At 31.6% G+C, this 26,713-nt stretch overlaps 2 protein-coding genes across 4 annotated transcripts in view; one reads left to right on the top strand and one right to left on the bottom strand.

Annotated features, from left to right (window-relative positions):
- Positions 1 to 211: 211 nt before the first annotated feature.
- LOC139499117 (nuclear apoptosis-inducing factor 1-like) overlaps positions 212 to 26,713 on the top strand; it is a 51,132-nt gene continuing 24,630 nt past the window's right edge. The window contains exons 1-4 of one of the 3 annotated variants that reach the window (XM_071287801.1): positions 212 to 329; positions 2,794 to 2,956; positions 4,356 to 4,416; positions 4,987 to 5,040. In XM_071287801.1, the coding sequence (XP_071143902.1) occupies positions 2,906 to 2,956; positions 4,356 to 4,416; positions 4,987 to 5,040 (166 nt within the window). In that variant the 5' untranslated portion in view covers positions 212 to 329; positions 2,794 to 2,905. Of the gene's footprint in view, positions 601 to 2,793; positions 2,957 to 4,355; positions 4,417 to 4,986; positions 5,041 to 26,713 lie in introns of all 3 variants that reach the window. The other 2 variants (XM_071287800.1, XM_071287802.1) reach the window with 2 other exon arrangements.
- On the bottom strand, positions 6,991 to 26,582 carry LOC139499115 (uncharacterized). Its single transcript, XM_071287799.1, has 14 exons — positions 26,508 to 26,582; positions 24,473 to 24,551; positions 24,183 to 24,239; positions 22,784 to 22,846; positions 21,158 to 21,329; positions 20,325 to 20,449; positions 19,413 to 19,687; positions 18,614 to 18,735; positions 17,544 to 17,885; positions 15,975 to 16,088; positions 14,514 to 14,754; positions 12,827 to 13,022; positions 10,165 to 10,292; positions 6,991 to 8,556 (listed from the first exon to the last, which is right to left on the bottom strand). Exons 1-14 carry the CDS (start codon positions 26,565 to 26,567, stop codon positions 8,524 to 8,526), a joined length of 2,007 nt encoding a protein of 668 aa, XP_071143900.1. The 5' UTR covers positions 26,568 to 26,582; the 3' UTR covers positions 6,991 to 8,523.

Here is a 26,713-nt window from a genome sequence, read left to right as displayed (position 1 = left end):
CTCTTGACTTGCCTATAGGGGTATGGATGTGTATTGGCCAAATTTGTATGATGTAAACATGCAATTTTTCTGAAAATTGCATATATTTTTGGACTTGTACTGTACATTACACACACAAAAAATTAGACAAAAAGAATAGGTGATTTTTTTTAATGCGATAAAATGCTATAAAGAAATGATAGAGGAATTAATTGTGGTCTCGGGCCACCTGTGTTGAATTAATAATATCATTTTATCGACAATCATATGTCATATGATATGTTTTTGGTTTATGTATACAGTTCTTTCAAGTAAGACAAGCAGGTTATATAAGAATGGAACGGTTTCAGGTAAGTATGTTGAGTATCGGTATTGTAATATAAACATTCAGTAAAAAAAAAATCCGCGAAATGTGCTTCATGAAAGGTTTCCAAGCAGACGACATCATAACTTTAAGATGGACTCTATTGCTGGCACAGGGAAGGCTATCCGGTGGTCAAAAGAAGAGGTTTCAACTCTGGTAACTCTTGTTACCGGGAGTATAGACATAATTAAGGGGAAATTTTCTCCTGGCCTATCCAGTTCCGACAAAACTAAATGTTGGAACTCAATTACAGAAAGGTATATAATCTTCATCTCAACCCTCCCCCTATACCTCTAGCCAATGTAGAGAAGTAAACGCATAACAATACCTACATTTAAAATGCAATTCAAGAGAAGTCCGAGTCTGATGTCAGAAGATGTAACCAAAGAAAATAAACAAAATGACAATTATACATAAATAACAACAGACTACTAGCAGTTAACTGACATGCCATATCTGAACACCTGATCAAAAACAAAAGAAATAGTTGAACTTTAAATTTCATGTTAAATCTAACAATAGAAATTCTGTTCAGTGAGGCATAAGTGAGTAGAATTTACCTGATCATCACAGCTTTCAATCATGGTAAACAATAGATTTTATATTTAGTCAGATAAGCATCACACTGGGCATGTACATATTAAATTAAGTACATCAATTGGTGCATCAACTGTTCCAGGTTACTGCCATAATAAGAAGAGAATGCCATTCTGCCCTATTTTGATTTAAATCCAGTCTAAACAAAAATAGATTATCCTTCTATACAGGTATTGTCACCATATAGAGGGTTTGTTCCCAACCTGTCAAATCTTTTCATTTTAAAGATTACTTTTTAAATGATAAAAAAAGTATATGTTTAACTTGTCCAACAGATATACATTGTAATTATCATTATTATGTGTATATATATAACATAACATTTCCAAAGGGAAATTCTTTACTAGCCACTGTTGGAACATATTCACTTGTACTCAGTTGTACTGGTATATTTCATTAGCTCACCTGGCCTAAAAGGCCAAGTGAGCTTTTCTCATCACTTGGCGTCCGTCGTCCGTCGTCTGTCGTCGTCCGTCGTCGTCCGTCGTCTGTCGTCCGTCGTCGTTAACTTTTACAAAACAAACATGGCCACAATCATTATTGATGTATCTAGTTTAAAATTTGTGTTTTTTTACCCGGCCAACCAACCAAGAAGGCCGCCACGGCTAAAAATAGAACATTGGGGTAAAATGCAGTTTTTGGCTTATAACTCAAAAGCCAAAGCATTTAGAGCAAATCTGACATGGGGTAAAATTGTTTATCAGGTCAAGATCTATCTGCCCTGAAATCATCAGATGAAATGAAATTTCAGATGAATCAGACAACCCATTATTGGGTTGCTGCCCCTGAATTGGTAATTTTAAGGAAATTTTACTGTTTTTGGTTATTATCTTGAATTTTATTATAGATGAAGATAAACTGTTAACAGCAATAATGTTCAGCAAAGTAAGATTTACAGATAAGTCAACATGACCAAAATGGTCAGTTGACCCCTTTAGGAGTTATTGCCCTTTATAGTCCTTTTTTAACCATTTTTCGTAAATCTCCATGATCTTTTACAAAAATCTTCTTCTTTGAAACTACTTGGCCAAATTAAACCAAACTTGGCCACAATCATCATTTATGTATCTAGTTTAAAATTTGTGTTTTTTGACCCGGCCAACCAACCAAGATGGCCGCCATGGCTAAAAATAGAACATATGGGTAAAATGCAGTTGTTGGCTTCTAACTCATAAACCAAAGCATTTAGAGCAAATCTGACTAAGTAAAATTGTTTATCAGGTCAAGATCTATCTGCCCTGAAATTTTAAGATGAATGGAACAACCCGTTGTTGGGTTGCTGCCCCTGAATTGGTAATTTTAAGGACATTTTGCTGTTTTTGGATATTATCTTTAATATTATTATGGATAGAGATAAACTGTAAATAGCAAAAATGTTCAGCAAAGTAAGATTTACAAATAAGTGAACAGGACCAAAATGGTCAGTTGACCCCTTTAGGAGTTATTGCCCTTTATAGTTAATTTTTTACCATTTTTCGTAAATCTTAGTTAACTTTTACAAAAATCTTCTCCTCTGAAACTACTGGGCCAAATTTTACCAAACATAGCCAGAATCATTATTAGGCTATCTAGTTTAAAAATTGTGTTTTGTGACCGGGCAAACCAACCAAGATGGCTGCTACGGCTAAAAATAGAAACTAAGGGGCATGTGGCCTTTAATTGACAAATTTTTCATAGGTCAAATAGCGATAAATATGATAAACAGACTTCATTGGTCATCTCTTCTTGATTGCTTTTTTTACTTTTGCCGTATCGACTGAAGAGACAAAATCAATCTTTTGTAGATGATCAACGATAATCTATAAATATAAGAATTACATGTATGTTTTTAAACATTACACATTTTTTTCCAGTATCAATTCCTGCAATATACAATCCAGAAGTGTCACTCAAGTTAAGCAAAAGTGGCTTGATTTGCAAAGTGATGCTCGAAAGAAGGAGAACAAAAGGAGGAGAGATAGTTTGATGACTGGAGGTGGGCCAGCCCCTCCAGAGATTGACTCTAATGAATTAAAGGTGATTAATCAATTTTTCCTTAGTTTTTAAGGCTTTCAAATTTTTTATGGTGCAAATTCCTTAAGCCATTAAACCTTTACTGCATCATATAGATAAGTTGTGGAATTATATACAATACAAATTTTAAAGACTTCTTTTTGACTAAGGACAGGAATATGTATGATGTGTTAGGGCTACACAAATAAGCTCACATGTATGTACCTCCAGGCGCGTAGCTACATTTATGTCAAAACGCCTGGGCATACACTTGAATTTTGGAGAAAAAAAAAATTCAATCTCAATGAATTAATAAAATCTGGTTTAAAGCACATCAGTCTTTTAAATCTCTCTTCAATAGCTTGTAATTGCAAATAAAAGGCACAACATTTTCTTTCAATCAAATGGTACCGTATAAGATATAAGATATTCGTTCATTTTTTGTCAGTCGTATGGGAATTCTTCTAACTTTCCTTTCGTTTAAAGCAATTCATAATCAGCTGAGATTCGCTATGTGCTTTGAATTTTATCCGAGTCTACATTTTTGACGCGAAAACAAGAAATAGAGAACCTAGATTTCATCTGACAGGAGACGTCAACATGAAGATTCAATATGTGGTAAAGGATATTTCTAATATCAATAATTTTGTCAAACCTTCCTGAAAGGAGTAGGTTCAGTAAGACCCCTTTTTGGGCCCAAAATATAGCAGTTTTACAAAAAAGTGAAAATGTAATCTTTTATCTATTAACTGAAAGTAGAAGGCATCTGCTACATAAATATGGGCTGTTTTTGGCAGTACAATGCACATATATCGGGTACTAGCATCATCATTAAGTCATGCTAAATTACTGAAATCTTCAGAATTTTTGAATTTTAGTTAAATTTTAAACAGTTTCCGTCTTAAATAAAAGTGGCTGCATTCGTGTTCATTCATAATATTGAAACGTAAGTTGTATTTGATGATATTATATAACACGGGTGAACACGGATGCGACCACTTTCAATTTTGACAAAAAACATCTGAGTAATTGATATACCCCACGCTTCCTTTTAGAAACATGTTTTAAAGTAACTGGTTTGGATATTTTCTGTAACACCATTGAAATGATTGACCATTTGAAATTTGACCATTAGATTTCAAATCAACACCATGAATGCATTAAACATAAAAGATGAAAAAAATAGCCTAATAGGTATTTTAACTTGCTATTGATAAGTTTTTAATGACACCTCCCCCTTGAACCCACTACTAGACAGTGTTATAACCTGGGTCCGATTGGGGCTATCGAACCTCTCGCCAAGGTTGGGACGTACACTTAAAAATAGTCTAGCTACACCACTGACCTCTGGTCCTGAAACCCAATGAATATTTTGACAGGAAAAATAACACAATTATACAGTATCTTTCTTATTTCTTTTCAGATTATAAGTGTAACATCAGATGCTGCCATTTCAGGGTTGGAATCAGGCTATGATTCTCTAGGTAGGAAGATTATTTAATAACTATACAATTATTCTTGTTTTAAGAATATTATTATATTTCATGCAACAAAGTAAATAGTATCACCTATCAGGCTTATCTGTAAAATTTTATGGCCCCGCAACGAAATTGTTGCTGCCGTATATAGTTTTACCCTTGACAGAAATTCCATAATTCAGAAATTCCGTATTTCTAAATTCTGTCATTTCGCAACAAATCATTATACCGAGTTTTTTCCTAAACGCCTGCAGCTAAATTTTTGTAAGTGAGTTAACCATAATGAGTTACAGATCAAGTTTAATTTTAGGTCTGCTTCGCTAATTTTTACAGAAATTACGGGGTTTTTACTTTGACAAATCAAAGGACGATAACCGTGTACTCTGACCAATTGATTTTTTTATCATTCGTTGATTTATAAATGTCGTCCCTAAGGATATTGACCTTATGTATTGAATCAACATGTATTGTAGAATATTATTTTCATTACTCCAAATCAGTTTATTTAGTGTTGTTATAGTGTGAATAGTGTTCTTGTCGCTATATTATTCTTCTTGCAAACTTAACATTTCTCAGCAAAGCCAAATAATTTCATACAGTTTCATGAGGAAACTGAACCAAGTGTCCTAAGTAAGTGCAGTTATTGAAGAACAAATATATATAGCTCATTCTACTTATATGATGTTTTTTTACTTGTGTTAAAAGTGAATGGATATCTCTAAACTGAACTGAACCACATTTAAACTAAAAAATAGTAGGGGGGGGGGGGGGGGGTGAGGCTGAATAAAAAAATCTTAATTAATGCAAAGGCTAAAATGCTAACACCTTCATCATCAGGTTCTATTAACGAACCATTGCATGTTATCTAAAAATAAAATAAACTTAAACATTACAAATGGACCATCACACTTTAGCATTACTTTCAACAATTAGTGTCACAATGATACCATCACACTTTAAAGTTGCAGTCAGGAGTTCCATTATGGTTCAGATTCTTACATAAACAAGGATTTATTTAATACTGGAAACTACTTTTGAAAATGGAATGTCAATTTGTTTTTCCTAAAAAAAAATCTACGTCACCCTATATTTTTTTCAAATTAAATTATACTTTACCAAAATATCTCTGCATTATAAACTAATCTTGCAATTGATCATAGTTTTGAAGGTGTGTGTTTGTAAGGTTTATAACCCATGTGCATGCACAACTTAGTTAACTAACCCTGTGCATGCACAACCTTAGTCAACTAACCCTGTGCATGCACAACCTTAGTCAACTAACCCTGTGCATGCACAACCTTAGTCAACTAACCCTGTGCATGCACAACCTTAGTCAACTAACCCTGTGCATGCACAACCTTAGTCGACTAACACTGTGCATGCACAACCTTAGTCAACTAAGCCTGTGCATGTACAATCTGTAGTTGACCCACCATGTAAAGCATTTAGTTGCAGAGGCCCCTAAGTCAAATTCAGCTTTTGTGAACATTTGGTCCATAAACCCTTTAAATAAACCTGGAGTGGACTAGACAATTCTTTACTGGACATCTACATGTGCTGTTTTTAAAATTTGTAAAACACTGCCATGATTGCTGGTCATTTGGTTGAGTAATATAGAGCAAACTACTGTATTTTTACAAAGCATTTTTAAGGTCTGAACTTTCAGAATCACTGTAGTTTACTTACTCCATGCATGCCGTGACAGCATCAGATGACCAACCTAGTGTATGCATAGTGTTTATTTGAACAAATTATTATATGAAAAATTTAACAAAACCAGCTAAGCATGAACAGACAGATGGTTGTGTTCTTAGTGCTGCCATGGTATAGAATTTCCTTCATAATTTATTTCTAAAAGCAAAAAGTATCCTAGAATATTGTTTCCATTGGAATGAATATTAAAGGAAATGCTTCTGACAATCTCAATGATATAGAATATTTTTTTTATAAACAGGAACCAACATTATGACTTTGTCTATAACAAACTCTGTGATTGAACAACTGTTAGACAGAACAAATAAACTTTGACAGTACAAACCCCTGAAGTTTTATGTTTTTAAATAAACTGAAGACATGCTAGCTTAGCTTAATTTTAGCGACTTACAGGTGCACCAAACATGTATGTACAGTGTACACACACGCAGCTTATAATAGAGAATCTTTGTTGTTGGTGTAACCATTGTCTGTGTTGGCACAAATACCGGTTTGAATGGAATTGGGACTTGTTTTTTTGAAACTATATCGATATTGTATTAAATCATGTCGATGACTGCTTTCAAAGTCTTTGCAAAACGTCACACAGTCAAAGATTTGCAGTTGACAGAATATTCTTATATTTTGTTTGTAAAGCTTTTTTTTGCTTATTGACATATATTTTGCACAGTCAAAGATTTTATATTCGATCAATTAGTTGCTCATTTTGAATAAGCTAGATACTACTAAACTTGTTAAATTTTCAAAAGTAAAACTCTACATTGTATAATTTGGCCAAGCTTAACTGACATGCAGACACGTTAATGTAATCCTTCTCTCCTGTAAGGTGATTTATAGAAATTAATCATTGAGAAAACTGAAACATAATAAGGATTTACAAAATTTATTAGCTACATTTTGTTTTAATATTATAATGTAGTACAGAAAAAAAATCCTGAATTGATAAATAATTGACAAATCAAAACAGATATTAACCAATCTTCAATAAAGGAAGAAAGGCAATTAAAATATTACAACATATAAACATTTTTAAAACCAATACTTAACAGTGACCATTTGTTTTACCAAAATTATACATCTTCATAATTAATACAATCTTAATTGATGAAATGTTTGTAAAGGAAATTCTTTTTTATCTAATGGATACTCAATTTGCGTATTCTCTTAAGAATTGAATGCTTCTTTTTGTAACTTCATTTAAGAATTGAATGCTTCCTTTTGTAAATTTACAGGGATGTAAAAGCGTTGACCAAAGTACATTTTGTATGAAGCGCGGAAATTTTTCATTACAAATTTTATTCATTACACTATTAGTTATTAGTTATTACTTTCTGATATGGTACATTTAAAATCATCCCAAAGAAATCGATTCGGTTGGGCCCCAGAAGATTTTTAAAAATGTTTTTATCATTGAAAAAGTTTAAATTATCTCCCTTTGGTGCAAAAATGGATTTATTTTTGGCATTCAGACTGGAAATATCTTTTTTAACTCATGGGTGACCTATATTTTTTATTATTGTTTTCAAATAAGCTGTGCATAAACTAAATAATTGTAAAATTTGAATGATTTTTGTAATAAGGTTATTTTCTTATTTTGATATTGTCTCTATTTTTTTTTATTAGTTCAACAGAAAAAAAGGACATTAACAAAAATGTATGCTTTTTATGGAGGCAGATTGTGCGCTTAAATGAACAGTGACCTTATTTTTTTATTTCATTTTTCTTTTAAGTACACGATAAAGTTCATTTATAAAAAAATATAGCGAAATCCTATACAAGAAAACAAATTTGAATTATACCCAGGAGCCTCCTTAATCCTTCATTTAACCCAGAATCATCAAAGTACAAAATAAAAAAATTCATAACACATATTACAGACAATTAAATAAATAAAGCATGTAAAGCATTGATGTCATTTCACATTTTAGTACAGCAAAACATATCATATGACCTTGATGACTGAGTCACCAAAAATAACTTAAGGATGTTCGCTACTCTGTTTGAAAATAACAAGCTTTTCAAATGACTGTTATGAAAAGATAGTACAAGGATATAGTTCTAAACTAAAAAAGCTGAAAAAGGAGGGGCTGTGTGCTTGGATTTGTAAGCCGTTGAAAAGACTTTGGGAAATAATTTTCTCTAGATTTTTCTAACATTTAACATTGGCACATTATTTGTTTTAAAAAAATACGAAAAAAATTACAAGGATTTTATAAGATTTTGAAATATGACTTATTAAACTTTATGTAATAAAATTATGCAACGAAAGTAGGGGTTAGTTGGCAATTTTTGTTAATGGCAATACATGGATACAACCAGAGGATTCAGAAAATCTGGCAAAAAATTCAAGAAAAAGAGGAACATCCTTAGCATCAACCATGTCAACCATTCATAAATTCTTTACTTCTTTCTTTTCTTTTTCCCAATTGTGACCTGTAATACAAATTGAATTTTAGAATGTTAAATAATGTCATTAAAAAATAATCTGTATAGATATAGGAAGATGTTGTGTGAGTGCCAATGAGACAACTCTCCATCAAAATAACAATTTAAATAAAAGTAAACTATTCTAGGTCAATGTACGGCCTTCAAAACTGAGCCTTGGCTCACACAGAACAACAAGCTATACAAGTCTTTGCTGTTGTATATCAGTTTAAATAAAAGAAGAATACCTATAGTTGAACTAGTCCCAGCTTTCATCTAACATTGTGAAAAGAGAGAAAGTGATGGCAGCTTTATTTAAAGCTGATCTAGTTTTTTTTGGTAATAATAAGTGTTTAAGTTGCATAACATTTTCTTTCAGCAAACTGAGTTAACAGAAAATGGAGACCACAAATAATAATTTTTTTTTTTCAATCTTTGAAATGACATAACTAAAAACAATAATGTGTCCAAAGAACACGGAGCTCCACTCGCACTATCATTTTCCAATGTTCAGTGGACTGCGAAATTGGGGTAAAAACTTTAATTTGGAATTAAAATTAGAAAGATCATATCATAGGGAACATGTGTACTAAGTTTCAAGTTAATGTGACTTGAACTTCATCAAAAACCAACTTGACCAAAAACTTTAACCTGAACTTTGAACTATCATTTTCTATGTTCAGTTGACCATGAAATCGGAGTCAAAACTTTAATTTGGCATAAAGATTAATAAACAACCTGACCAAAATCTTTAACCTGACAAAAGGCTGTTTCCACACAATCTCATTTGCATGTTCAACGAACCATGAACTGAGGACCAAAACCTAAATTTGAGGTACTTTTTAGAAATTCCCTATCATAATGACTATGTATGTAAAGTTACAATGGATGCAACTATAACTTCATCGTGAACTACCTCAACCAAAAACTTTAACCTGACAAAAGGCTGTTTCCACACAATCTCATTTGCATGTTCAACGAACCATGAACTGAGGACCAAAACCTAAATTTGAGGTACTTTTTAGAAATTCCCTATCATAATGACTATGTATGTAAAGTTACAAATGGATGAAACTGTAACTTCATCATGAACTACCTCAACCAAAAACTTTAACTTGACAAAGAGCTGTTTCACACATTCTCATTTTTATGTTCAATGAACCATGAAATGAGGACCAAAACCTAAATTTGAGGTACTTTTTAAAAATTCTTTATCATAATGACTATGTATGTAAAGTTACAAATAGTGGCAACTATAACTTCATCATAAACTACCTCGACTAAAAACTTTAACCTGATATTTCACACATTTTCATTTTCATGTTTAATGAACCATGAAATGAGGACCAAAACCTAAATTTGAGGTACTTTTTATAAATTCTTTATCATAATGACTATGTATGTAAAGTTACAAATGGATGCAACTATAACTTAAGATTGAACTGATAAAAGTTATTATAGTTTAATATATGTTTATGTCTGGTCCTTTTTAATAACTTACTTCAGCTTGTTGTTATATTTTGCGGCATATGTGTGGCTTAACTAGGATACGGTTGTACATTTTATTATTTACAAAAAAAAATAATTTTAAAGGTTGTGAACAAAGTGAATCATTACCTCTACAGGTATTTCCACTATATCCTGAAATTCCTGAACTTCAGACCGAATTTCCCCTAATCTTCGTATTTCTTTAGATAGTAGTATTTCTGGTAAGGGCCAGTCAACTGTTTGATTATCATCATTGGCTGAAAAACATACATATTATTATCACACTGGGTTTATATCTTTATAAGAAATAAACACAATTCATCCTTACAAGTGAATGTTACAAACTATGTTGCATTAGAATTATATTTGTAAGTTGGTTAATTTCAAACTTGCATTAAGGAGGTACACCTCTGAGGAGCCAAAAACTTCGAAACTTAAAATGTTTCTTTTACATGAATTTGTGGTTTTATATGACTAAAAAAGCAATTGGTGAATCTGCTAATCCCTTTGATAGTACCTAATACTGATGATTTCCTTATTTATCATCAATTTTTACCCATTTTTGGGCTGTTATCATGAAAACTACAGGCTCTCAAGAGCCTGTGTCGCTCACCTGACTCTACTTTGGAATTTGAAATAATATTTAAAAATGTAAAAATCGTAACAGATACTATAATGATGTTTGAGGCCAAATTTGTTTTAACATTGCTATGTTTGCTTTCACTCCATTCAATAGTTCTCCAAAAGGAAGACATTTGTATGTATTTCCCATAGGGTCCTTAAACTAAGTCCCTGCTGGCAGCCATCTTAGACAATGGATTGGCTACAAAGTTACAACATTTGGTCAGCAACTCATAGGAACATTCATGCCATGTTAGGTTTCATTCCATTCAGTTGTTCTCTTAAAGAAGACATTTTTATGTATTTCCCATAGGGTCCTATGTTAAACTAAGTCCCTTGCTGGCAGCCATCTGGGATAATGGATCAGCTACAAAGTAACAGCACTGGTCAGCATCTCATAACAAACATTCATGCTACGTTTGGTATCATTCCATTCAGTTGTTCTCTAAAAGAAGACATGTTTATATATTTCCAATAGGGTCCTATGTCCCTGGCTGTGAACCATTTTGGATAATGGATCAGCTACAAAGTAACAACACTTGGTTCACACCTCATAAGAAACATTCATGCAATGTTTGGTTTCATTCTATTCAGTGGTTCTCTAAAAGATAATATTTGTATAAATTTCCAATACGGTCCTATTGTAAGATTAACTTCCCCGCTGACTGCCATTTTGAATGATGGATCTGCTACAAAGTAACAACACTTTAATTTCAGGTCAGCACCTCATAAGGCACATTAATGCTATATTTGGTCCCATTCATTCAGTGTTTCTCTTGAAGAAGTTCAAAATGTTAACGACAACAGACAATGGACCCCAAGTGATGAGAAAAGCTCACTTAGCCCTTAAGGCTAAAAATCACAGTTACACAAGCTTATTTTCATACTTACAATGAAACTATAGTGGACCAATCTGAATAAATTTAACTTAAAAAACCAATAGGTAGGTGCGAATGTAAGAAAGTTTTATCATATTTTTATGATTTTTTGTGTCAAATTTTCCATGCTGACAATTTGGTAAATTTTTGATTTTTCTCTCTTTTAAGAGAACGAAATGCATATTATTTCAACTTGCTTATTGAACATTGATGTTTGAAAAAATACATATCTTAGTAAAGAAAAAAGGGATATATGTTCCTGGTAAAGTAATTTTCTCAAAGTTAGTAAAAAAAATTATAAAAAATGAATACTCAAAATCTAACCATTGTAAATACAAGAATGTACACAATTTTTTCATAGAGTTAAATTTGATTATAACATTTGTTGAATTCATTGATGTTTTCCACTTGTATCACATGTTTTGGAAATAATTTCAGAATAACATTTCAACAAGACTGAAAGGTCAGAAGAACACATCCTTAAATTCCAAGATGTGTTCATGCTATCAGTGCAATTGGTTTTAAATTGTGCAAATTATTCCTAAGTATGAAAGGTGGGTGTAAATATCATTATTTGTTATGCAGCTAAAATACTGCAATCTGATTGGTTTACTCAGGGTGTATGAATTTTCAACAATGATGTAAAATTCTGTTCACCTCTGATCCCCTGTACACCAAGATATCTAATATTATATTACGGATTACAAATGTGTCGAGGTTTGTGATTGGATAACAACACAGAGATGTCAGTGTATATTCAGGAAACTGCCGGGGTATATAAGACGTTATTATCCCCAATTGGAACCTCAAAAACGTCATCATAACACCAGTTACTATGTGACGTAGTCAAAAGCTATCAGATTGTCAGAGGCTCATAGAGGGAAAATAATGACGTGCTTCATTCAATAATACATTTTTGATACAAAACCATGCAGTTAACACTTTTAATACTTAAATTTAATGTTTAAAGTGTTATTATTGAATTATTACATACACCATAAAATTATGATCACAGCAAATTAGAAAATCCCTCACGTATGCCGAACAAATTATAGGTTTTCAACTTATGTGTGTTGTGAACAAAAACCTGCATTGGAAAATAACATTAAGTCAGGGGTAATCCGTAATATATGTGTAATTCAGGTCTCAGAAAGGGTATATACTGTGACATACCCGGCTTATGGCTTATATCTCTTATAAACTCTAAGCCGGGAATGTCACAGTATATACCCTGTCTGAGACCTGAATAACATATAATATTCTGCTATCCAAAGAGTTAAAACTCATATTACCTTTTGACTTTGCTAAAAACTGTCTCCACCAAGCAATGTCATCTTCATTTGTTAAAAACCTCTTGTCAATGCATTTTTTTATTGAGTCCTCAACCTTTCCTAAATCTACTAAGTCCAATGTTGGCTTAACAAGTGATGGTGTGTCCATTGGAGATGTTTTCAAAAGGGCATTCTCTGCTGTTGCATCTGTCCAATCCTTTGAATTATAATAAACTGATTTACTTTGACTCAAACTCTTATAAATAAACATATAACTTAAGAGAGTAAAAAATAGGAAACTGTTATGTAGTTTCTGAGACAAATGCGAAAAATTTCAACTTAGCTATAAATTTATGTACAAAATATAAGTGTTTGATTAACAGAAAGTTGTACGGATCTGAATGTGAAAATATATACCCAATACATAGCTTATTCATATAAACAATATAAACAGTATAATATCAAATTTCAAAAAGACCTGATATGTAGTTCCTGAGAAAATACGACAAGTTTTTGACTTTATCAAATATACATGTCTGAAAACATGTTCTGTACTAACATGATGTTATTGCATGATGAATCTGAAATCATATAAGTTTGCACATTTAAATAAGTCTTGATAAAAGATTTCAAAAAACAAACTTGTAAATAAGACAAGAGTGCGCACACTGAAATGTCTCGCCTTCTTTACTAATCATTGATGTTATGTTGATAGTCCAAAAAATAAAGCTTTAATAAACGATCAAATAAACTTATCATTAACCATGAAAACTAAACATTGACCAATGACCATTAAAATGAGGTTAAGGTCAGATGAACCATGCCAGGCAGGCATGTACAGCTAACAATTTTTCCATACAACAAATATAGTACACCTATTGCTTTTAGTTTTAAGAAAAACAGACCAAAACACCAGAAGTTAACACTGAACAGTGAACCCTTAAAATGAGGTCAAGGTCGAATAAATCCTGCAAGACCGACATAGATGATAAAATGTTTCCATACACCAAACATAGTTGACCTATTGCATATAGTATAATAAAAAAGACCAAACTCAAAACCTTAACTATAACCACTAAACCATGAAAATGAGGTTGAGATCGAGAACTTAATCTTGTTTGCTGATCCACAAAATGATGTCAAGGTCAACTGAAAATTGTCTAACAGATATATAGGAAGACCTTGCAAGGTACACACATACAAAATTTGTTATCCTATTACTTTTAATAAGAGAGAATTTAACATTACAAAATATCTTCTTTTTTTTCAAGTTGTCACTGAACCATGAAAATGAAGTCAAGTTTGAAGGTATTTGGCCCAGTAGTTTCAGAGGAGAAGATTTTTGAAATAGTTTACAATGACAGACGACGGACGACCACAGACACCAAGTGATTGTATAAGCTCACATGTGGCCCTTTGGTCCCGATGAGCTAAAAACCATGTTGTCATGAAGACACATGTATTATTTTAATCATTTACATATATATAAAATTGAGAATCGAAATGGGTAATGTGTCAAAGAGACAACAACTCGACCGTAAAAAAAATACTACAGCAGAAGGTCACCAACAGGTCTTCAATGTAGCGAGAAATTCCAGCACCCGGAGGCGTCCTTCAGCTTGCCCCTAAACAAATATATACTAATTCAGTGATAATGAACGCCATACTAATTTCCAAATTGTACACAAGAAACTATGTTAACATTTACCTTGTCTGTAGACCAATTTTTGAAGTAAAGTTTGGTTTTTCCATCTTGGTCTTTACTAATTTTATAACAGTGTGGTTTGGAATGTCCCTCAATTTTTTCAATATGTTTTTCAAGCCAATTTGTAAAGTTGAAAACATGGTCAAGTTGAACTGACAAAGGGTGTGGATTGTAGCAGCTTTCAAATGCCTTCAGAAGTTGGTCCATGGTCAGAGTAGAAAACTTGGATAACCAGACAGAAAATCTAAAAATATATAAATATAATTCTTGTAGGATTTGAATATATCTACAAATACTTAAAAATGTCATTGGTTCCTTAGAGTTTCTTTTCCAGGTTTACAATTTGATAAACCATGTTGCTAAAACTACTTACTTTGCCTATGGAAACACAATAGTGACAAGTATTCGTAAAAATAAAAATGAAAATAAAAAAAAAGTAATAAATAATGTCCACTGTAAAGAATTATTAGGATTGAACACATTTATCTACAGGTTATTGATGTGTTACCTGGGTCACTTACTCACAAACTGAACATAGAAGTCCTTCTATACATTTGACTGATGTAAAGAAAAAAATAAGCATGAGAGATTAACTGATTAATGGCTCTAAATATGGTTTTTGTAGTAACTGTTATTTTTTTACACTTCTAATAATAAATGCAGGTCACCATGTGAGACACATGGTACATTATATAGACAATAACTGTTAAGCGTCTTTAAATATAAGCTGTATTTGTACGATACTTGTATGCGAGCTTTTAGCGTATAGTATACAGATACAGCATAGCTATATCTGTAGGGCTGTATCTGTATAGTAGGGCACCCAATTGCATGATAAAAGGAGATAGCTGTAGATTTAACTGTCATAAATTGAGTTTACCTAGCGATGCAGAGTGGAGATAGGTAAACAGATATTTGAGACAGTAAAATCAAGTTTCATTTAGGACAATTTTGAAATATTCATACATTCATAATCTCTTTCTAATGCTAGTTAAAAAACAAGTTCGTTTCAGTCATTATTACATCAGAAAATTTGCAAAATGATGTTTTTGTCTTAGCAACTAAACAAAATGACATCATTTGTATGCTTTCAAATTGGCCTTCAGTTGTTGTCTTCTCTACAGTCAGGTTGCTGTCTCTTTGACACATTCCCCATTTTCATCTCAATTTAATTTCAGCGTCAAACTATTGTAAGCACAAGGCAATTTTAGGCTTCAAGTTTGCCTCGGAATGTAATAAATCTAGTTGAAATAACATTTTAAAGCAATTGTAGGTGATTTTTTTTTCCTTTGTTTATAATTGAAAAAAATAACATGTCATAACACTCCAGATTATAAAATGTTAGCTAACTTCATTAACAGTAAAGAAATTTCATGTTTGTTGTGATTTAATCAGAACTAATGATAATGACTGCATAACAATTCAATAATCATTTCTGAACAAATCTAAATGATATAAATTTACCTTGAAAAAACTTGGTCGATATCTTCATGTGTATGACCAACCATCAGAAAGCTTATTTTCACTTTTTTAAATAACCCTATATCCACAAGCCATGTAAAAAATGCAAGCACATACCTGAAAATAAAAATCAAATAAGTTATGCCAATAACTTCAACTGATATTATTCAACAATAGATTAACCTTAAATTTGCATTTGTATTTCAATACTAATATACAATTATGGCCCGTTGAAAAGGTGAATATCAAAAATTGTCTACACGAGAAGGTTATTTCAATGAGGGCGCAGCCCGAAGTGAAATAACTTTTAAGGGTTGACAATTTTGGATATTCATCGATTCTAAGGGGCCACAATTGTTTTATTATACCGAACTAACAGTGGAAAGGCCTTTCGAACACTTCTATATTTTTTAACTTTACATAACAAAGTCAAAGACAAACTGACGTTTTAAAATACATTTGTGTTCTAGAATTTCTAGAGTGTACAACAAAGGTAGAATCTTTTTGTAAAATATTGATGGTCCTGAAAAGGACCGTTACTCTTTATAAGAGCTATCACCAGCTGCTGGCACTCTAATACATGTCCAATGCCTTATTTCCTCGACTCTCGGTGGGCTTCCAGTGTAATGTGAACGCTGCCATTTTGTTTATTTACGTCTGTGACGTCATTTTCATGGGAGATAACTCAAGTACAAATCAACAATCTCAAAAGGTTATTCGCCGTTGAATAATAGGGTTATTCACCGCTGGTGGAAATTTTTAGGGTTATTCGTCCTTCCTTGCAATTGAATGAAAAACAACTGAATTATTCCATGTCACGTGATAACGTTTCACCCAATAGAATTGTTTAAAATATATGTAAGGTATAATAATACTTATTATTTATTTTATTTTTTCATTTTTTTGGGGGGAAGGAGGGGATATTAAAAGGTTTCATAACGAGTGAAAATAAGATATTGCTTGATATTTCCTTATTCAGAATCTATTTCCTTTTTCGGTTTCGTTTTCCTAATTCAATTTTCATTTCCTTATTCGGTTTCTATTTCCTAATTCAATTTTCATTTCATTATTCTGTCTTTATGCTTATTCAATATTGATTCAGTTTGGACTTAAAATATTTTTTCAAGTTTGATTATTGAAAATAGGAAAAAGGAAACAACTTGTGTTTGGTAGTTAATATTTAATATCAATATATTATAAAAGCGCCTATAAGTTTTTATTCCTATTTAAATTAAATATAGAGGTATTCTGATTGGCAAACTGCACATCACAAGTTATTCCTTCAGCAATTGCATTTAAGAATTGAATGCTTCTTTTTGTAAATTTATTGGGGTGTAAAAGTGTTGACAGAGTATTATAATGAAACTTGTAATATTATAAGTAGTTGCAAAAGTATAAAATACAACCAGAATTATAAACATTTTTTTGTGTAGGTATATTTTTGCAGTTATGAAAGATCTTCTATTTCAATATGTGCTCTTTAAGTTAATTACCTGGAACTATAGATAAAGCTTTTTGAAAGTAAAATTTGGAATAAAACCCTTATTTTTCACTTTATCATATACAACTTACCGGTTTTTGTTCTCTCTTGCACAATTGTCCATCTGAAGGTACAAAATGTCTGGAATTGAATCCTTTAAAAGAAAAAATACATGTACCAGGATTGTTAAGGTCAGATTTGTTGAATGAGGCCATTGAAATTGGTCAAAAAAGCCATAAACCCCTACACCATGAACAATGGTACCGACTAAGTGTGTTCTCAAGCGCCACATTCCTGACATAAATTTGCTCATATGCATAAAATTGGGAATAAATGTTTTCTGCTGATCCATTCCATCAATTATGATTGACATATATTTGTTTGGCTCCTTTCTGCTCTTAGCACAATGTTTGTAGTACTTTCGTCTCTCTTGGCTGAAAAGATAAAAAAAAAAAAACACATTGATATAACTGATGCTATTTATTAACTAAAGATCCTTTGTAAGCAAGCTCAAATATCCCACATCTACAAGTTGTATTCAAAATATTACCAGATTCCTATTATTTCAAAGACTCTAAACACCAACAATAGTCAACTTATAAAAAATCTTGTTGATGTGCACATTTATATATTCTTATCATTTATTACCTTCATGAAATGCTGTTGTATTGTTTTAAATAAGATGCAATTGTATCACATATATATCATCTGGGATCAAAATATAAGTTCAATGGGGCATAACTCATAGAAAATAATGAATCATAAATCAAAAGCTTTCACCAAATAAACTACATACTCATTAACAGCAAAGTCTTATATTTTTTATAATCCTGTTGTGTGCTATCAGACCTGTTTATTTGTTTATTGGGAACTTTATATTTTATATGGTATTGATGTGAAAGCCTTTTTAAATAGAGTTTTATTGTTTGCTCATGTATTGTGCTGAAAGAATAATGTCTAAGAGGGAAGCTGTAATTTTAGTGAATGCCCTGCGAAACCAGTATATCATATTTATATTTTGTTCCTTGCTAGTATATAAACCTATAGCCATTGGTTTTTCTTTTTTACTGGTAATTTTCAGCTTACTTTGCTTAAGTTGTCTCATTGACAAGAATACAACATCATCTTATATTCACAACAGCATGCAGAGATCATAGATTACCTTTGTTTGTCCAGATGTTGTCTCCTCTGATGAAAAAGTCTTTTTCGTGTTTCTTTAGATTTTGTTTCGGCTATTTCCATCTTTAATTTTATACAAACATCACACTTGGAAAATCTTGAAGCCTTAAAATAAAAGGAATAGACATTTACACTTTCACATTTAAAGTGTTATAATTTTTCAAAGCTGCTCATATACATATATATTTTTTTGGACAATATACGAATAGTGTCTTGAAATATGAAATTTATTTGTATGAGGCTTAGAAACGGGGGAAATGCATGGTTGTACCGAGCATTTTCCTGTTGAGTGCTGATTACAAATAAATTTCATATTTCAAGACACTTTACGTGTATTGTCAAAAAAATATAAGTATATGAGCAGCTTTGAAAAATTTCAAAATATAAAATTTATTTGTATGATAAAACTACATGCCAGGCTTGGAAGCTTGAAGAAATCATGTCTGTGGACATATTAAAATTGTCAGAATTTGAAGCCAGCGACACCAAAATTGCTCAAAAACATATAATTCTATAAAAAAACTTGACGGCATAATGTCATATTCTCTGACTAAGGCGACAAATTGTCAAGGTCACAAATAAAGCGATATACTACAGGCAAAAGAATTAGGATAATTTTTACCAGATGATACAATTTCTGAATGTTGATTTTTGAATCCCCCTATAAAAAGTAACACATTCATAAAGGTTAAAATTGACAACAACTTTACATGTACATGCATGATTTTTGTTCCCTGTCTTATACAATATTGAAACATAACAATTGTGCAAACAATACTTACTGCTGGTATTTTTATGTGACTACAATATTTTCTCCATAAAATAGAAATGAAGTAGTTCTCTGTTACCACCTTGACACCTTGATCATGCAGTTCCTCCGACATAATCTCATAAACAGATTTTTTAGTAAGGCAAGGTGGCAAATCTAGGTGGCATGAGTCGGGGTGTTTTTCAGCATAGAGCCTAGCATATTCTTCTAACCATGTTATGCAGTTCCAGGCCTCTGTGCTGAAAGACCCACTTTGCTTTCCTTTCACTGGCATAACTTTTTCATTATCTATAAAAATAAATATTAAAGAATAAATTAAGAATTTCATGAAGTTATACAATATTTTTATAAATTGTTACTTGGATGCAGTTGTCTCCTTAGCACTCATACCACATCTTCCTATAACTATAAATAAATGCGTAAAATCTTTATTACTTGATGTAATCCATAGAATTTATTAAAAATTTGCCAAAATGTAGTTTAAATCCTCCTTTTCACAAAATATTCGGCAATAAAAGTAATCTACACTTACTATAGAATTTTGAGATAAGATATATATGACAAGATGGCTTTAATAGTATGCTTTTAGTTGAGTAAAAGAAATAATGATATCACCAGATCTGTTTTCTTGCTACATTTTAAAATAAGTAAATTCCGAACATATTCTATTGTAGAAGTACCTGAATCTGAATTATCGGCCCTTGCATTTGAGTTGCCTCCCCTTATGTGCCAAAGTTGGAAAAAAATTGATCACATAAAAGTTTGATGATTTTTGTAAAATACAACCATAAATATGATAAAACATGTCATTTTCTATATCAAAGTGGAAGTTCTTACATATGAATCACCTTCTACTCTAAAAAAATTACAAATTATTTAACTTAATTTTGCATAATTATCAGTTATTGCATTCAACATTTATTACTTTTAAAACGTGCTCTTATACTGTAAAATGTTGATGATGGTACTCCCAGTACTGCCAACCATGCTGTTAAACAAACAGAGCTTGTACCAATTATAAATTTGAAGGTAAGATCTCCATCATGGTAGCTAAAAAGTAGAAATAAATTAATATCAGAAAAAGGTACTCATGCATATATGCTATAATTAAGTGGAAAGAGTGTGCTAATATACCAATTATATGTATTTATAGATATGTCAACAAGAATCAAATAGTTATCCTTGGTCTAATTTAAAATCTGGTAATGTTTAGGATAATGTAGGTTCAAAGTGTATATGAAAGAAATTTAAACATATTTTTTTTTTTAATTTACTAAAGTTTAAATTAAATTTGACATGTATTTGTTTCAATGCGAAGATCAGCGAAGTGTAGTACTTGTGCATTTTGTATACTCTACAAGTAATCTAGTTTGAGAAAGTGTAACTATGATATAAAAGGACAACATTCATAAACATAATTAAGGGCACATTATTGCCCAAATTTCAAATTTATCAAATAACAATAATAATAAAAACAATTTGGTTTATAAATGAACCATTTTCAAAAGCATTAAATTCAGGTAAAATAATTATTTCAATGATTTAACTTAAGTTAATAGACTTACTAAATTATGCTTATTTTTTTAAAAATATCGGATAACATGATGATTTCGAGAATTTTTAAAACCTAAAAGCTTTAGAAAACTTTGACCTCCACTTTTGTTATCAGTAATTTAGTTGCTATTGCTTTACATTTGAATAACAATCATGTATCATTTAAATCACAACTTATTTATATATATCTTTATCATTTAGTACCTGTAATGAGACCAAAGCCAATCTAGAATCCATTGACTTCTCTCTGATGTAGTCAGTGAACTAAAATTATCTTGGAGTGAAAAAACAGTTTCCACACTAATTGTACCAAGGCACAGCAATACACAACAAAAAAAACTTTTGTATTTCATGGCTGAGAGCATCTGCGTTTTTTCTGAAATGAAAAAAACATAATTAAATGATAGTAGAATGAAAAAGGAATTGGGTATTCTGTTCAAAATAATTAAATATTATGCTTAGGGCTATTCCAGAAAAAAAATGTAGGGGGGGGGGGGGGTGGTTGGAAGGCAGTTTTTGTCAGCACCCGCCACCCAGACAATTGTAATTGAGAATTATAGTGCATTATAATGTGAAAAGTCCTCTGATACCCATCACCCATGCATTATTACTACAATGTGCCTTCCAACCCCCCCCCCCTCCCTCCCTCCCATACATTTTTCTTTCTGGAATAGCCCTTATTATATACAAGAGTGCACACACTGATATGCCACTTCTTCTTTACTAGTCCTTGATATTGTGCTGTTTAATAGTTCTAAATATAAAGCTTTATCATAAACTTAACTTAAACCACGCCGTATAATTCATGTATGTGCCTGTCCCAAGTCAGGAGCCTGTAATTCAGTGGTTGTCGTTTGTTTATGTGTTTGTTTTTCATTCATTTTTTTTAAAAATTTAATAAGGCCGTTAGTTTTCTAGTTTGAATTGTTTTACATTGCCATATCAGGACCTTGTATAGCTGACTATGCGGTATGGGCTTTGCTCATTGTTGAAGGCTGTACATGACCTATAGTTGTTAATGTCTGTGCCATTTTGGTCTCTTGTGGACAGTTGTCTCATTGGCAATCAAACCGCATCTTCTTTTTTATATTTAACCAATAAAACTAAACATCGACCAATAAACCATGAAAACTATTTCAAGGTCAGATAAACCATGCCAGTATTGTAGGTCCCACCTTGCTGTACATTTAATTGCTTACAGTTTATCTCTATTTATAATAATATTCAAGATATTGAAGATAATAAACAAAAGCTGCAAAATTTTCTTAAAATTACCAATTGCGGGCAGCAATCCAACAACCAGTTTCCTGAATGATCTGCAAAATTTCAGGGCAGATAGATTTTGACCTTATGTATTGTATTCAATAACTTCATGTAAAATTAATTCATTGTAACTTAAATTATTGATTTTGTTTGTTCCTCACGAGAGTGACATTCAAAAAAATTGTTACCCCCTCAGCCATGTGACAGAGTAAATTAACACCCTCATATTGGCCAATTAAAATATTGCATATCAACAAGAAGTATAATAATAAAAGATATCTCATATAGTTTATAAGATATCATGTATAGTTTATAAGATATCTTTAATATATAGCTTATAAATATCTTATATAGTTTATAAATATATCTTATATAGTTTATAAATATATCTTATATAGTTTATGAGATATATAATATATATATACTTTATAAGATATCTATATCTTATAAAGTATATATTATAAGATATCTTCTAAATTTATAAGATATTATCTTATATATTATATGAGAAATCTTGAAGTTAGAAAAAGTAGTAAAACAGATTGCCACAATATTCACCAATTTTACCAGTTTTTTCTGCGTTATTTTGATCAAATTCCACACTGACATCTTCACTGGATAACATTTCATCTAAAAATGAAGGTTGAAATTGGTATTATTAATTAAGATGCAAAGGCATAAAATAACAAGAACATGTCCCTAGTACAAGGATACCCCATCTGCACTAACATTTTCTATATTCAATGGACCATGAAAATGGGGTAAAATCTCTAATTTGCCATTAAAATTAGAAAGATCATATCATAGGGAACATTTATACTAAGTTTCAAGTTGATTGGACTAGCTTCACCTTCATCAAAAACTACCTCGACCAAATACTTTAGCTTGAAGTGGGACAGACAAAGGGACGGACAAATGAACAGACGGACGAACAGATGCAGACCAGAAAACATAATGCCCAAAAATGGGGCATAATAAATTGGGCATAAAAATATAATTCATTAGATTTCCATTATGTGAAAGAGGGACAAAAGATACCAGAGAGACAGTCAAACTCATATTTGAAAATAAACTGACAACACCATGGCTAAAAATGAAAAAAAAATTGAGAAAAAGAAATTGAACCCTTCAAAAAAATTGGAACACCCAAAATTTTTTAAATCCCCCTTGGAGCAATAACCCCAAAACTCGATCCTAGCCTGGTAATAATACGACAACTAATAGTCCATTTGCCAATTACTGATTTGATTCTGTTATTACACACTCTTTAAACCAATTACTTCCCTTTGTCAATCATAGACTGGTTCCATACAGGACAAAATTGGCTTTTACCAATGCAAAGTATGATGAACTGAAAGTGATGTATCGGCGGTTTAACTAATTTTTCATAAAAAAATAATTTCTGAAGACAAACGTACTATTTAGATTCAATAGCAACAAATTAATGTAATTAAAAGATTTGAACATTTTACAGATTAATCATGATCTCATTACGCACAGGTATATTTGCTGGTTCTGCTAGCTCTCCATTATAAATGAAAATAAATGTCCTTCATTAGGGAGACAACTGAAATAGGTCCTATTACGGGAATTGGCAAATAGCCTTTTGAAACTACAAAAATACCTCCTTCCTTGATTAAAATGTTTGCTAATTACAACTTCTCTATTTTGATAATGATATATATTCAAGACAATAGTGTGAAACTACAAAATTACCTGGAAAACTTTAGATTATTTTTGAAGTTAACAAACATGATAAACAAATTATGCAAAACAACCTAAAGGGCAATAACTCCTTTTAAAAGACCTTAGGGGTCAAATGATAAAATATGAGTCATTTGCAATGTGTAATAGCAAAATTGTAGCATTTCATATATATCCAGTCTAAATTAAATAATTAGACAGTTATTTCCATATACGAAATATACATTATAGTAAAATAATTTAAGTTATTTTATCATGTTACCTTCACTATCTGGATTGTTATCTGGGTAAACATCATCTTCACTCGAGTCCATTTCAGCTTTAAAAGAGAAAAATTGAAAAAAATTAAATCAACATACGTTAAAATGAAAAGAAAAATAACAACATCAAGGATTTAAACAAAACTTTTTCATGCGTAACCAATTAAACATTAACTTATTTGAGATACCACCAAATGTGAGAAAAAATATTTTTCACTTCACTATAATTAATTCTTTTAAAAAATAAACTGTAAAATTTTCATAATTATGAAATTTGTGATATAAAACTTACAAAAACATGTTGATCTTTTCTCAATATCATCTTCACAGGGCATCTCTGAATTCCACTCCATTTTCAATTTTCCATTAACCTAAAATGATAAAATGGTTAATTTTCAAGATGCACTGGTATTTTAAGTAAATTTTGGGATGACATAATTTCAACAATATGATCCTGATGAAAAAAGTACTCCTGCATTTATACAGAATTCTATTCCAAAGATTAAAAAAAAATACTGACCCTTATATTTTGCCTTCAATTAGTGAAATTACAAACCAAAACACCAAGTCAGGAGCCTCTGGTCTTTCTTAGTCTTGTATTATATTAATTTTAGTTTCTTGCTTACAATTTGGAAATCAGTATGGCGTTCATTATCACTGAACTAGTATATATTTGTTTAGGGGCTCCAGCCAGTTGAAGGACGCCTCTGGGTGAGGAAATTTCTTGCTACATTGAAGCCCTGTTCCTGACCTTCTGCTGTTGTTATTTCTTTGGTTGGGTTGTCGCCTCTTTGACATATTCCTCATTTCCATTCTCAATTTTACCTTATTGCTATTTGTCCACCATTACTGCATATCACACAGGCTACACTAAAACTTTGACATCATACAACAAAATATCTGACGCCATATTATGGAAAAGTGATTGTTGTATGCGTCAAAAGTTCCAGTGGCCGGGTCAGCAGTGATAAGAGATAAGGTGTATGATAAACTGGATGCATCATACAAAACTAATTTCAGTAGCATTTAAATCTGTGTTTACAATAGTTCTTAAATCTGAGTGTTTTAAGGTAAATAGTTTGCTGACAAGTCCATGACAACCTATTTATAAATTGTATTGCCTACAATTTTTAATAAGGATTGTATAATGCATGCACTTGTAACAACATGTTTAGTTATGTTATGTTATAAATTTTTTATATGTTTGTTAGAATCTTGCTACACTTTCAAAAGTTAATCAGAACTGTTTTTGTCAAAGTTTAATGCTAACACGTTGATTTTTACATCCAAATAAGGTCAAGATAAGGGATTTTGCTGAAATTTGACATAATAAGCTAGATTTCAACCAAATAAAAGACCAGGAAACATAGAGCGCAGGCATCGACAAGCTTAAGATTCAAATTAGACATGTGAAATGTCTTCACAAACATAATTTTAAAACATCTTTGTTGTCGATGTGTGCGCTCTATGTTTCCTGTCCAATAATCTATGGAAATTACACATTTTCATTGATTTTTTTGTGAAAATCAACATGAGTACAACTTGTGACATCATAATGATACGCAGAAACGTAAAAATTTCAACAAAATGGGTTATATCCTAGCTAGTCAATGTATTAGCTATAATATTTATCGTGATATTGGTCGATTAATAAGGGGGAGGACAGGGGTAAGGGAGACAGGGAGAAAGGGGGTAGGAGAAAGTAGAAAGGGGGTGGGAGAAAGGAGAAAGGGGATAGGAGAAAGGAGAGGAAGGAGAAAGGAGAGGAGAAAGGAGAGGAAGGAGAAAAAGTTGGAGAAAAAAATAAAATATGAAAAAATAAAATATCTTTTTTCCGGTAAATAAAAAAAAAAATAAGGAGAAGAGGGGTAGTAGAAAGGAGAAAAGGGGTAGGAGAAGGGAGAAGAGGGGTGGGAGAAGGGAGAAGGGTACCCCCTGTCCTCCCCCTCATTAATCCGAATTTTGAAATTTACACTAAAAAAGGGGGCCATCTAAGAACCTTATAGAACTTATCCTTTCCTTTGAAAGTCAGTAGCATTTACCAAACTTTAGATTAATTTGATTCTTTTGTTATTTTTACTTGAAAATGCCCCCTGTGCAGTGTGACGTATTTTCCGATCTTTTCTTAAAACTGTGCAGCAAAATCTTTTGAAATGGATATAAAAAAAGGGAAGAAAATGTCGAAATGAAATATAAATATGTATATTCGATGAAAAAAAAAATCTAATTTATCTCTGGAACAGAATATCTCAATATATTTATGTATTCAAGTTTATCTTCAAATCATTAAAAATTGTATTTTTCTTTTACGGTCTCGAGAAACTTACCGTTATCGTCTGTTGTAAACATGCATCCCTTCGAACTTTCTCGTGACTTTCCCATGCCATGAAGGTAAAAACAAAGTATCGAAAGACCTTTTAGAATACTGCCAAAGACCACGCAGGCGGTTTGACCTGTCACCTTGCATTCGTCAATTCGGACTACATCGTTTTTTTCTTATTTCCGTATGTAAAACAGAAACTTCCGATGGACA

Source organism: Mytilus edulis, chromosome 12 (assembly GCF_963676685.1).
Source record: "Mytilus edulis chromosome 12, xbMytEdul2.2, whole genome shotgun sequence".
Lineage (NCBI taxonomy): Eukaryota > Metazoa > Mollusca > Bivalvia > Mytilida > Mytilidae > Mytilus > Mytilus edulis.
The sequence above is the reverse complement of the archived record's forward strand: the minus strand, read 5'-3'. Positions and strand labels throughout refer to the sequence as shown.